Source organism: Arvicola amphibius, chromosome 7 (genome assembly GCF_903992535.2).
Source record: "Arvicola amphibius chromosome 7, mArvAmp1.2, whole genome shotgun sequence".
Taxonomy (NCBI): Eukaryota; Metazoa; Chordata; class Mammalia; order Rodentia; family Cricetidae; genus Arvicola; species Arvicola amphibius.
Window position 1 is genome coordinate 94,561,616 of NC_052053.1, and position 13,363 is coordinate 94,574,978.

Here is a 13,363-nt window from a genome sequence, read left to right on the forward strand (position 1 = left end):
TACAGGCTTGCACTACCACGCTAGCCTTTATCTCATTTAATGTGTACTCTCTTTCCAATAAGCTCATGAGTGGATATTATGTTTGCCACTCTACATGGGAAATCCAAACATCTCAAGATTTGAATTGGATCCCTTGATTCTGCAGCCCTGTGCTACCCCACTGCACTGTTTATCTTATGCAGTTATCAGAATGCAAAGTGGCAATTCCTGCATGAATCCTTAGGGGATAGTTTCCATTGGGCCTCTGAGATTGCCTGTGTCAAGAAGGGAAGCCTTTGGGGCTTTGGGGCCAAGGCTAAGATGCCTCTTGGTTATGATCTGCTGGGCAGGGAGGATGGTGAGGGGAGGGGTGGGGTGAGGGGGAACACACACTCAGAGAGCTAGCCTCCCGACTACAGGGTTGCACAGCACAGCTTTCTCCTCAGGTGTGGCTCCATGAGGCGCTGCAGCTCCATGACCAGCCTTCCCTGTGACTTTGCCAAGACGCAGAACCTGCCAGCCTCAGACTCTGGGCCTCCCTCCCAGCACAGAAGTGTCTGCTCCTGGGCATCCTCCATCACTGTCCCTCAGCCCTTCCGCATGACGCTACGGGAGGCCCAGAAGAAGGCCCGATGGCTGGCCTCACCTGCCTCTTTTGAGCAGGAGAGGCTGCAGGCCCAGAAACAGGGGCAAGAGGAGTCTGAGTGCTTTCGGCAGTTCCGGGCCCAGCCTGTGCCGGCCCATGTCTACCTCCCACTCTACCAGGAGATCGTGGAGCGCAGTGAGGCACGGAGGCGTGTGGGGATCCAGAAGAGGAAGGAGCTGCTCCTCTCCTCCTTGAAGCCCTTCAGCTTCCATGAAAGGAAAGAGCAGAAAAAGGAAGCTGCTCCACAGACAGACTCGGCTGCAGTGGCTCAGGCCAAGGTCCCCCCAAAGAAGGCCACTAGAAGGATCCCCAAGGCCATTCTGGAACCAGCCCTTGGGGACAAACTCCAGGGTAAGGATACAGAGGCGCTACAGAGATTTACATAAAGGTGCAAGGGCTCCACTGGTGTGGAGATTACCCGTGGAGATTACCCCATGTAGTCGGTGTAGGCCAGCAGAGAGGATTGGGTCTCTCCGCAGTGGCTGTCCCCCTTCCTAATGCTGCAACCCTTTACTACAGTTCCGCGCGCTGTGCTGACCCCAGTCAGAAAAGTATTTCATTGTTACTTCATAACTGTCATTTTGCTACTGTCATGAATCGTAATATAAAAATCTGATATAAAGACTATCTGATGGGGTTGCGACCCACTGGTTGAGACACACTGGTCTATGGGTGGTCCTACAGCAAACCCCTCCTTGACCTGTCTCTGTAAGTACACATGGAAGCCTCTGGAAAAGCATAGGTATGGAGGCAAAGGTCACGACATAAAGGACCTCCATCAGCCAGTGCCACTTCCAGCCTACTGCCTGTGGGAGGGCCACCTCTTCTTCCCTCACCCTGGAGAGGAAGTAACCATTGGGGGGATGGTTGTTAACATTCCCCTATTATTTACCACAGACTTTAGTGTTTAAATGAGGGTAAGTTTGGCCCATGGTTGCCTGTACCTGTGATCCCACCTTCTCAGGAGGTCAAGGCAGCGGGGTTTAGATAAATTGGAGACCAGTCTGTTCTGTACAGTGAGAGTCTGTCTCCAAAAAGGGGAGAGTGTCCTCCAGACTTGTTCCCCCTCCTCTTCCTTCCCTGCCCTCCCACAGAAGCAGAGCTCCTCAGGAAAATTCGGATCCAGATGCGAGCCATGGACATGCTCAAGATGGCTTCGTCCCCCATCAGCACATCCAGTAGCCAGGCTCCCCGCACAGCTGCCCGCACCCAGAAGGAAAAGCTGAGCTTTCTACAGACAGAATTCGGATTCCAGCCTCGGGTAAACCCTGTGGTCCCTGACTATGAGGGCCTTTACAAGGCTTTCCAGAGAAGAGCTGCCAAGAGAAGGGAGACCCGGGAAACAACGCGAAACAAGCCCTTCCTGCTACGGACGGCCAGCCTGTGCCACACTCCACGGCCCTGTGATGCCACTACTGCTGAAGGCAGAAGGAAGAGAACCCAGGCAGGTGGCAGGGAGGGCCAGGGTCTGAGGCCTGATGTGCAATAGAGTAGGCCCAGGTCTCAAAGGAAGGCAGTTGCCTTGACATTTTTCTTTTTCTGTTTTGACCACCTTCTCAGTTGCACTTAGATCCACATTTGTTTTTTAAGATTTATTTATTATGTATACAGAGGGCAACAGATCTCATTATAAATGGATGAGAGCCATCATGTGGGTGCTGGGAATTGAACTCAGGACCTTCAGAAGAGCAGTTAGTGCTCTAAAGGTCTGAGCTGTCTCCTCTTCAGACCCCAGCAGATCCACATTCTGTAAACTGAAAACAAGAACATACCTTTCCCACCTCCCTAGAGGGATTTTTGCAGATGTAAGTCCAAGCAAGTCTGAGAGCCCAGTCTGTCTTGGCTTTGTGCCCTGTTGCTGTGATAGAATACATTGACCAGAGCAGCTCATTCTAGCTCGTAGTCCCAGGTTGCAGTCTGGTACAGCTGGGGAGTCACAGTGGCAGGACTTGAAGCAGCTCTTATTTATAGTCGAGAGCAAAGAGCGAGTGGACATACACTTGTGCTCGCTCTTTATCCATGCACACTGCTGATGGGTCTCCCCACCCTAATTAACATAATTAAGACAACCCCATGGACACGCCCCCCCCAGACCACCTGACCCAGACAGCTCCGTAGTGAGATTCTCTTCCCAGTGATTCTAGAGTGGATTCGATGGACAAAGCTAATCACACAATTATAAAAAACATTAGGCCAGGCAGTGGTGGTGCACACCTTTAGTCCCAGCACTCGGGAGGCAGAGGCAGGAAGATCTCTGTGAGTTCGAGGCCAGCCTGGTTTACAAGAACTAGTTCCAGGACAGGCTCCAAAGCTACAGAGGAACCCTATCTTGGAAATAAATAAACAAAAACATTAGGATTGGGACCAGGTGGTAGTGGCACACGCCTTTAATCTCAGCAATCGGGAGGCAGAAGCAGGCAAATCTCTGTGAGTTCAAAGCCAGCCTGGTCTACAAGAGCTAGTTTTAGGACAGGCTCCAAAGCTACAGAGAAACCCTGTCTCAGAAAAAAACATAACAAACAAGCAAAGAAACAAACAAACAAAAACATTAGGATTGGTAATCAAGCGTGGGCCTAAGATCTTGTTCTCCTTATCCCCAGGAGTGGGGGAAATAAAGATTCTCATTTCTAGTCCTTCACTGAAACTAAATCCTATTTAGGATAGAAACTACTTGCATGGGCTAGAAAGATAGCTCAGTGGGTAAGAGCACTGGCTGCTCTTTTAGAGGTCCTAGGTTCAATTCCCAGCAACCACATGGTGGTTCACAACCATCCGTACAGAGATCTCGTGCCCTCTTCAGGCCTGCAGGCATACACGCAGACAAAACACTGTATATATAATGAATAAATAAAGCTTAAAAAAAGAAAAAATGATTTATTGAAAAAAAAGAAACTAATTTCATGTTGTCACCAATGCCAGCTCTTCTTTCTTGTAGAAGTCCCCTCAGCCAGCCACTACCCCCTTGCCAACGAGTCATTCTCTGAGTGGTCTTGCTTCCTTTTCTGCCAACACCCTCCCTGTGCACATAACAGATGCTACCAGGAAGAGGGAGTCTGCAGTCAGGTGAGTAAGGCGGTCACAGCAGACCCATGGCAGAGCTAGAGCTGGTCCTGCTGCTGGGCTGCTTCTGCCACTATCAGAGACACCTCAGGGGCTGGAGGGATTCTCTAATGGGGCGGGAATATGTGCTCCCGTCCAACAAAGCCTTTTGAGGTCTTAGTCTGTGCAAGACACAACGTTAAGCCAGAGATACCCTGGGGAACTTGGAGTGTAATATGAAGCCTGAAATGTGAAATCATGTCTTATGAGCAGTGCAATTATAGAGGACTGTGACGACACAGGGGTGTCTAGGGTAAGACATGAAGGATAAGAATAAGGAGGAAGGGACTGGGAGATGATTCAGCTGGTAAAGCATTGGCCGTGCAAACCTGAGGACCCGAGTTCAGATCCTCAGCACCCTACAGTCTGTGCCTTCAGCTGTGCCTACAGCGCTTGCTCTTTTGGGTCAGTAGTGGATGGAGAGAGGCAAATCCTCCAGCTTGTTGGACATCCATTCTAGCCAAAATGGGAGTTCCATATTCAGTGAGCAGCTGCTGTCTCCACATAAGGTGAGGCCAGCTAGCTGACAGAGTAGATAAATGCTCTTGCTGGCAAGCCTGCCGACCTCAGTTCAATCCCAGGACCCCTGTGGTAGAATGTGAGAATTGACTCTTGCAAGCTCTCCCTGACCTCCACATGCATACTATGAAAACTGCCCCCTCTAAGGAATGAGGAGGAACGAGTCAGACAAAGGCTAGAGAGACAGAAGTTTCCAGAGAAAGAGAATATGTAAAGCCTGCCTATGAGACTGTTAGTAGTATTGTAGTATTGTTTTTGTCCAGCCTGCTGTCCCTTGCAGTGTGCTCAAAGACCTTTTCTTTCCAAAAGAAAAAAAAGAAGACCAAGTCTGTGGACTTTCTAGCAGTTACGCTGACCTGCCTCTGTGCTGCTGTTCTCATTTACTCAGAAGGGAGTCCTATGCCAGGGTTCTGAAGTGAGCCAGGGAGCCATGATCTAGCTGAGCCCGGGCTGACACCCCAGTTCCTCCCGAGAGGCTCCCAGGGCATAGCAGGACCCTATGTCCCTGTCACACCTTGCAAGAATATATTTAGGATGCAGTGATACTCCCTCATTCCTAAGATTTCATGGCTACTAACCCTAAGCCAAGTGTACCCAAGGCCTAGGAAGCGACCATATATGCTGCCCAGTGGCGGGGTAGGCACTTTAGCAGTCTAAGCTTTTGTGCCTTTCTTCCTGCCGTTTGTATTTCTACGTGCAGAGTCTTGACTATTTTGTCTTTTGGGGAAACCCATCTCAGAACTCTATAGAGTAATTACATAAACTGAGTGCTCCAAGTTGAACCCACATTACCTACATTGGAGGCCTGTTTCCAGACCTTTATGGAAATGGAGATTTGACCTCTCAGAGAACTGGGAGCCTAAGTCACTGCCTGCACAGGGGTAAAGGGCAAACTTGGGAATCCACCATCCTGGTTCTGGTTTTGGTTTCCCTTTGTATTCTGAGTAGCTGTGAACAAGAGACTTTCTGCCTCTCAGTCCCATGTCAGAAGGGGCCTCCCGTGTCTACCTCATCAAGACCTTGTGAGAATTACATGAAATGTAATGGTCTTTGGCGCCTGCCTGGCTTGGTAAACAGTAGCTATAGTACTGCTCCAGATAGGGAACAAAAGACTAGAAGACCTGCTGAATTTCAGCTGTGTAAGGCCATTTTAACTGTGTGTTCTGGAAAAAGAAAGAAAGAAAGAAAGAAAGAAGGAAGGAAGGAAGGAAGGAAGGAAGGAAGGAAGGAAGGAAGGAAGGAAAAAAAAGGAAAGAAAGGGGTACCTCTTGGTGGGAAATCACAGGGCCCAAAGGGCTGGAAAGGCATCATCTACCACTGTTTTCCACTCCAGAACAGATGTGTGTTTGTTGAGATGGGGTCTCGTGTAGGGCAGGGACATCCTGAGCATCCAGTCCTGCTCTCAAGTGTTAGGATTTTTTTATCACCATGCCCATCCCCAGAATCATTGTTTCTGGAAGTGTACCTGTGGCAAATTTATAGAAAATATCTTATTCGTAGAAACACCAGCTAGGGGCTGAAGATGGCTCAGTGGTTAAGAGCATGTACTGTGGAGGACTTGAATATGGGTCCTAGCACCCACACTGGGCAGCTGACAACCACCTGTCACTCCAGCAGACTTGATGCCTCTCTGGACCCTGGGGGCACCTGCACACACCCCTTCAAACAAACAAAAAAATCTTACCCCAAACAAACAAACAAACAAAAACAAAACAAAAAAAGCCACTTAACTGACTTTGACTTTCCAGAGAAGCCACTGAGATTGCTTATAAATGTACCAGGTTATCTCTCACTCTTGCTTACTCCTTTAGAATGTCACTTGAAAAAAAGGACAAATCAGATGAGAGCATTCAGTGGCTGGAGATGCACAAAAAGAACTGTCAAGCCATGTCTAAATCAGTGACCCTGCGGGCTAAAGCCATGGATCCCCATAAAAGCCTGGAAGAGGTGTTCAAAGCGAAGCTGAAAGAGAACCGGTCAGTGTCCCCGTGCTCAGAGGAGCACCTGGGTTAAGTTCCAGCACATCGCGGGCTTTGAAATAGCAAGATGGTGTCAGGGTAGACTGAGTTATCAAAGTCAGTCAAGGATTTGGGCAGGCAGTAGGAATTCAGTGTACGTGGGAATGACTCTGCTTAATATGAATGAAGGGTTTTCTGATTAAAAAAGATTGGTTGCTTCTAGAAACTTTGTTAATTCCAGGAACAATGACCGTAAAAGAACAAAGGAATATAAGAAAGAATTGGAAGAAATGAAGAGAAGAATACAAACAAGGCCCTATCTCTTCGAACAAGTTAGCAAGGTAAACCGAGTCTCAACTCTTCTCTGCCTTGAATCAAGGTTTCTTAGAAACTGTGAGAAGATTTTATTGTGTGAATATCAGAGTTTCCTAAGACTCAGATATTCTAAATTGAACTCCTTCATGGTTAATCTTTTCAATTTGATTGTACTGAATGACCTAGGAAGTTAAAGCAGTACACTTCTGGGTGTGTCTTTGAGGATGTTTCCAGAAAGAACTAAGGAAGGAAGAATCACTCTGACTACGGGCAGCACGATCTCATAGCTGGGGCCCAGGTGATGAGAGGCATGAGCACACATTCTCTTTGATTTTTGGCCATCATGATATGCACAGCCCCTGCCATATGCTTTTACCTCAGTAATGTTCAGCCTTGCCAGACGTTAAAGTGACAGGGCCAAGGGACCATGGACTCAGACTTCCGAAACTATGAGCCAAAACAAGTATTTCTTTTCACTTTTTAAAATATAAAGATATTTGAGACAGGGTTTCTTTCACAAGCTGACCTATAACTCATGGAGTGCAGGCTGGACTTGAATGCGCCATCTTCTGCCTTAATCTCCCCTGTGCTGGGATTAAAGAAATGCACCACTATGCCCAGCTTTTACATTGCTTATGTTAGGCAGTTAGTTAGTTAATGACAAAGGCTATTTGTTTTATTAATACCATTTTACTCCAAACGTAGGTCCTTAAGGGCAAGGGTGCTTGCTTTTAAGCACCCCAGAAATCTCTTTCCAGAGATCTCCCTAAGGAAGCTCTCCCCAGGCAGTTAGGTGCTGACTCTGGTTCAGTGTGGGTGAGAGTTTCATCATACGAGTGTGTGCCATTCCTAGGTAGTGGTGGATCTCCTCCTGCTGCAGATACCCCCCAACCCCCTAAAATTTACTTAGGCTGACCTTCTTAGGTCCATTTTTGTCAAGTAAGCTCATTCTTCTTTTCACAACAGATCTTTCAACATACTAGAACAAAATACAAAGTAGCCTGTGGTTTTGTTCTGGAATAGGTAAAACAAGTTAGGCTTCTTCTAGCTATATACATACCATTCTCATTCTGCTAAGGATTTTTAATATGTTAGTCTTCCTGATGATGATGGTTTGGGTGCTTTTCAAAGGTGTGGCTCTCAAATTAATTAACAGCTGACACCTCCCAGAAGTGTTAGAATACAGAATTGTAGACCTCATCTGAGACTTACTAAATGGAAACCTGCATTTGAACAAGATCCCTGTGGAGCTCCTTTTTACCAACTATGGCTATAACATAAGCCTCGACGTGATTTTTGTGCCAACTTTTTTTTTTTTTTTTTGGTTTTTCGAGACAGGGTTTCACTGTAGTTTTAGAGCTTGTCCTGGAACTAGCTCTTGTAGACCAGGCTGGCCTCAAACTCACAGAGATCCGCCTGCCTCTGCCTCCCAAGTGCTGGGATTTAAAGCGTGCGCCACCACCGCCCGGCTTGTGCCAACTTTTGTCTAGCACTAAAGGTGGGGGTGGTGGAAGGGGCAATATTATAAAGACTGATTACCCAGGTAACTCAGAATTCACAAGACTTCTACAGTCAGCCAACTTCCACTCCACAGGCCCTCGCCAGGAAAGAAGCAGAAGAGCGGTATCGGGACACCCTGAGGCAGGCTGGCCTGGAGGAAGAGTTTGTGAGAACCAAGAGTCAAGGCACACAGGCTGTGCAAGGCAAGAAGAAAGCCAAAGCCAAGGATTCTCCTAGGTACTGAGACCCTGGTATCATCTGTGGCTCTAACTTGTCATCCCCAATGACGCCACTAGGGGAAAATTTAGAGACGGTACTCATTTTGAGTTTACAGTCCTATACTTCCATAACAGCTTGTCCACACATCTCTACTTGTGAGATGATCAAACTGCTTGGCTAGCAGACTTCTCCTTATAGCTAACTCCCTGGTATCAACTCTTTCATAACTAATACGTCATAAGGGAAAAGCAGAATATTAGTGTTATTTCCAGTTTTATTTTAATCCCAAGTAATTCCTGTTTTTATCTTTAAAATTCTATTTCTACCAAATAATGAAAATGCTGAGACCATTCTTAAGCCTTATACATCCTTTCAATTTACAATATTGTTCTCCCAGCATCCATGATACTATAAAACTCAACATCCAAGATTCATGGCAGGATTTAGATGACCCTGAACCAGCCTGCTGACCCATGGAGGAACTGAAGAGCAATGGCTTGAACAGCTAACCAAACTGCTTGTTGAAGCAGTTCGTTCATCATTACCACATCTGATCATCAAGCAGCCAACTAGGTGAGGAGCTTGAGTTTAGAGCCATGGCTACTGTTAGGGAATGGGAGAAAATAACAACAGAAATGGCTTGAAGAAATCAAAGTAGAGTCGAGAGTGGAGGGTCCAAGGATCTTGCTTTGCACTTGACACTAAGGAGTGGGCACAGAAAACAAGGTAGAAGCCCTTGTTTTGGAGTAGGTACAAGAGGAATGCAGGTAGAAAAACGGGTAGCAATAAGGAACTAGAGATCCAGGGCCGCCAGACCATGCACATTCTCATCAGCAGCCAGAAACCTTTAGGAACACTGCGTGTAATAAAACATAGGTCTCAGTCTCCATCTGCAACCTGACGCACAGGCCCTATCACTAGCATCTGATACACAGGAACAGGTCAGTTATTTGTAGGATTTCTTTCGCACCCCTTTCCTCTACCTACTGTTATGCCCTATAGCACCCCTTTGGGTTGTTGACAACAAAAATATTTCCAGATATTGCCAAATGGCTGCTAGAGGGCAAAAAAGACCTGGATTGACCATCACTGCTATAGAAAGCAAAGAAAGACTGGTAACTTTGGAAAAACAAGTAATTGCTATGAACTTAGTCTCACACTAAAGGTTAATTATGCATGCCAATAACAAACTCAGAAAGAACAGTGGTTCTGTTCCGCTATTCTTGAGAACACAGCACTATTTGAATGTTTGTTAACAGCATAAAATTCATTTTACATAAAACTTGTGAACACTGTGATTTGTACTAATAAGTGATCTTGGGGATGTTCTTGTCAGTTAGCTGTGCTGCAGGCAGATAACAGGCTAACAGAAGCCAGTTTCTCAGTCAGCTGTGCTGCAGGGAGATAACAGGCTAACAGAAGCCAGTTTCTCATGTTTAACCATTTCTGGAAAAATTACCATTTATTACTGCCATTTTCCAAGACTGAGACATCATGTTTTTGATGAGTTTGATACTCTGACAATAGCAATTTAGGTTTGCCAGTTCTGTTTGCTTGTTTTTTAAGTTGAGATAGCGCTCATTGTCCTGGAACTCTCTATGTTCCAGGCTGGTCTTGAACTCAAGAGATCCAGCTGCCTCTGCCTCCTGTGTGCTAACATTAAAGGGGTGTACCACCACCACCAGCAGCTTAGGTTTGCCAGTTCTAAACAGTGGTGTCAGGTTTTCTTTTTCAAGATAGGTTTCTCTGCATAGACCAGGCTAGCCTCAAACTCAGATCCACTGTCTCTGCCTGCCCAGTGCTGGGATTAAAAGCGTGCACCACCACCACCTTGTCTGGTGTCTGGTTTCCTAAGGCTGCACAATTCAGTTTTACCTATATAGTACCCTAAAAGCTAGCACCCTATCTTATGGTAGTAATGTTTTTCCTTTTTAAAATTATGGTGTGTGTGTGTGTGTGTGTTGTGAGGGGGTATATGCATGAGTGCAGGTCCCCACAGAAGCCAGCAGAGGGCATCAGATCCCTTAGAGCTGGATTCAGAGGGTGTTGTGAGCTGATTGTGGGTGCTAGGAAATGAACGGGTATCCACTGGAAGAGCAGCAAGTACTCTTAACAGTGCCTCGACTTGGCTGCCTGGAACTTACGTAACAAGGCTGGCTGGTCTCAAACTCATAAGGGATCTGACTGCCTTAAAGGGATGACTCCTATCCCTCGCCCCCTTTCTCTTTTCTTTTCAGTGCCCTATCTTAAAGAGGAAGACTAGATTATTTTCTTGACCTCTTCTCTAAAAACACATCTGTCTAAAACAGCAGTTCTCAACCTATGGGTCGTGATCCCATCAGATATTTACATTACAATTCATCACAGTAGCAACAGAGATAATTTTAGGGTTGGGGTCCACAACATGAGGAACTGTATTAAGGATTGCAGCATTAGGATGGTTCAGAACCACTGGGCAAAAACAAGAGCCAGAGCAGACTGGTTGTTCTGTTTATTTAAAAGGAAAACTGAAACTCTAGATCATGTGGTTTTTAACTTAAAAAAAAAAAAAAACCCTCATAACATGCTACTTTAAGTCCCATAAACAAAACAAAATGACCAAGTAGAGGTGTACAGGTACCTCAGCCTGGGCCAAGGGGAGATTCAAGTAATTTATGTTTTACAGCCCAATGGCTGAGAGTCTTTTATGCAGGTTGCTAAAGGAAGAATGTCACAATATAACTGGCATCACTTCCTTCTTCAAAGCAACAAGGCATCTTGAAAACTCAATGTCCTGGTGAAGTTCTATAGTTGGAAGCAGGCCATCATTTAACCATATGAAGACAGCTGGGTCTAGGATGAAAACTCTGGGAAGGAAAACCCGCAGTCACAATGCAAATATTCATCCAGCATATCATTACACTGCAGTAGGAAGAGAGGCAGCTACAGTATCCAGCCCATAGTCACAGCCTCACTCTGTCGGGATCAGATGGAGGTTGAAGAGAAGCCCTCAGGAGGAATCCCTCTTTTCAGCCAGGGACGATGAACAGAAGCAAGGCGAGATCTTTGGCCTTCACAGGTTCATTATAATTCTGGCAGAATGTGAGTTTTCTGGATCTGTTCCCATCATGCACTCTAGGGTCAGATAGAGCTGCTTCTCCAGAGGTCAGCACACTCATGTCTGTCTTTCAGTTAAATCTCCTTGATTTAGTAACTATAAAATTGAAAACAAATATAGAGTAGGTTACAGATAAATTACAGAAGCAAAAACACTTTAGACTAAATGAAAGGGTTAAGAGTGGAATCTGGGGAATGGACTGATAAATCCAGTAGTAAAGGATGATGGGCAGAACTTACTTATAATCTGTTTTTAATTTTTTTAAAAGATTTATTTATTGTGTATACAATGTTCCTACTGCCTGTACACCTCCATGCCAGAGAGGCACCAGATCTCATTACAGATGGTTGTGAGCCACCATACGGTTGCTGGGAATTGAATTCAGGACCTTAGGAAGAGCAGCCAGTGCTCTTAACCTCTGAGCCATCTCTTCAGCCCCTGTTCTTAATTGTTTTTAAAAATGATTTATTTTTATTTCCTATGTATTGGTATCTTGCCTGCATATATGTTTCTATGAGGGTGCTGAACTCCCCTGGAGTTACAGTTGTGAGCTGTAATGTGGTACTGGGAATTGAACCTGGGTTCTTTGGAAGAGTGGCCGGTGCTCTTAACCACTGAGACATCTTTCCAGATCCCAAAAGCTTGCTTTTGTTATTTTGTGAGACAGGGTTTCTCTGTGTAGCCCTGGCTGTCCTGGAACTTGCTATATAGACCAGAACAATCTCAAACTCAGAGATCTACCTACCCCTGCCCCCTGAGTGCTAGGATTAAAGGCGTGCGCCACCATGTCTGGCTGCCACATTAAGTGTGGCAATAAAATAACCTGAATCTACAAGTTCAGTGATTGTGTTCATACCCACCAGTGAGTGATGGAACAATCACCACAGGGAAATCCATAATGGTAAAACCAAAACTGTTGTAAAGTCAGAGTCAATCCAAAATACTGACAAGCAGGGAAGAGAGCAGTTTCTGTTACAAGTCCTGAAGCAGGAACCTGCCCATTAGAGATTCAGGGTTTCAGTAGTCTTAAAACCTTTTTGTGGTGAAGGGAGACAGGCCTGAAGGACTCCTTCACTGATATTCCACTCTGTGCTGTTCACTCTGATGAAACCAGTTTCCACCTGTGCATGTATGTACATATGTGCATGAAGGAGGTTTATATGCCATCTACCTTGTTTTTTTGAGACAAGGGCTCTTGCTACCTGAAGCTCCTGAGTTTTGATGATGCATTCACATATTGTCCATCTCTATCTTCCCAGGGTAGGATTACAAGGCACATGCTGACAAACCTAGAATTTTTTTTAACTCCCTAATATTGGGATTATAGGCATGTGTCACCATGCCAGACTGTTTTTTCCAAGGGTTATTGGGAGCCAACTCAGGTACTCTTGCTTGTATGGCAAGAACTTGACAAAAATGAGCTACCTCCCCAGTCCCAACAGAAAACAGGCAGAGCATTCCAGGAAGCAATATTCCTCCCTGGTCTCTGCTTCAGTGCCTGATTCTAGGTTCCTGCCCTGTCTTTCCTCCATGATGGACTCCAATCCATAAGCTATAATAAACCTTTTCTTCCTAACTTGCTTTTGGTCACGGTGTTTAAATCACAGCAGTGGAGAAACAAAGTAATGTGTTAACCAAATGCAAACATGGACTCTTCTTTCAAGTTACACAACCAAAGACAGTTTTGAGGAGACAAAAAACAGAAGCCAAATATTAAAGGATAACAAATTATTACTAAACTTGTTTGGTATGGAAAGACAGAAGAGGTATACTTTAAAAAATTACAGATACATCTATAATGCTTCAGAATATTCTGGCACAAACAGTAAGAGATAACAAAAGCAGTATAAAGTACAGAGGGACTGGAGCATTTGCTGCTCTTGCAGAAAACGTGAACTTGGTTCATAGCGACTACTCAGTGGCTCACAACCACCTGTAACTCCAGTTCAAAAGGATCTGATGCCTTCTTTGGCCCTCAGGGAACCAGGCATGCATGGGATACACATACATACAATGTAGTCAAAACAAACA

At 45.5% G+C, this 13,363-nt stretch overlaps 2 protein-coding genes across 3 annotated transcripts in view; one reads left to right on the plus strand and one right to left on the minus strand.

The window, feature by feature from the left end:
* Nucleotides 1-10,001, plus strand: part of Fam161b (FAM161 centrosomal protein B) — a 14,283-nt gene extending 4,282 nt beyond the window's left edge. Inside the window, exons 3-9 of one of the 2 annotated variants that reach the window (XM_038338257.1) lie at nucleotides 426-976; nucleotides 1,720-2,069; nucleotides 3,561-3,688; nucleotides 6,055-6,219; nucleotides 6,443-6,542; nucleotides 8,111-8,253; nucleotides 8,633-10,001. In XM_038338257.1, coding sequence (XP_038194185.1) covers nucleotides 426-976; nucleotides 1,720-2,069; nucleotides 3,561-3,688; nucleotides 6,055-6,219; nucleotides 6,443-6,542; nucleotides 8,111-8,253; nucleotides 8,633-8,705 — 1,510 coding nt within the window. In that variant the 3' untranslated portion in view covers nucleotides 8,706-10,001. The remainder of the gene's footprint in view (nucleotides 1-425; nucleotides 977-1,719; nucleotides 2,070-3,560; nucleotides 3,689-6,054; nucleotides 6,220-6,442; nucleotides 6,543-8,110; nucleotides 8,254-8,632) is intronic. The other variant, XM_038338258.1, reaches the window with a different exon arrangement.
* A 760-nt stretch (nucleotides 10,002-10,761) lies between these two features.
* Znf410 (zinc finger protein 410) overlaps nucleotides 10,762-13,363 on the minus strand; it is a 29,019-nt gene continuing 26,417 nt past the window's right edge. The window contains exon 12 of the mRNA XM_038336587.1: nucleotides 10,762-11,428. Coding sequence (XP_038192515.1) covers nucleotides 11,390-11,428 — 39 coding nt within the window. The 3' untranslated portion in view covers nucleotides 10,762-11,389. The remainder of the gene's footprint in view (nucleotides 11,429-13,363) is intronic.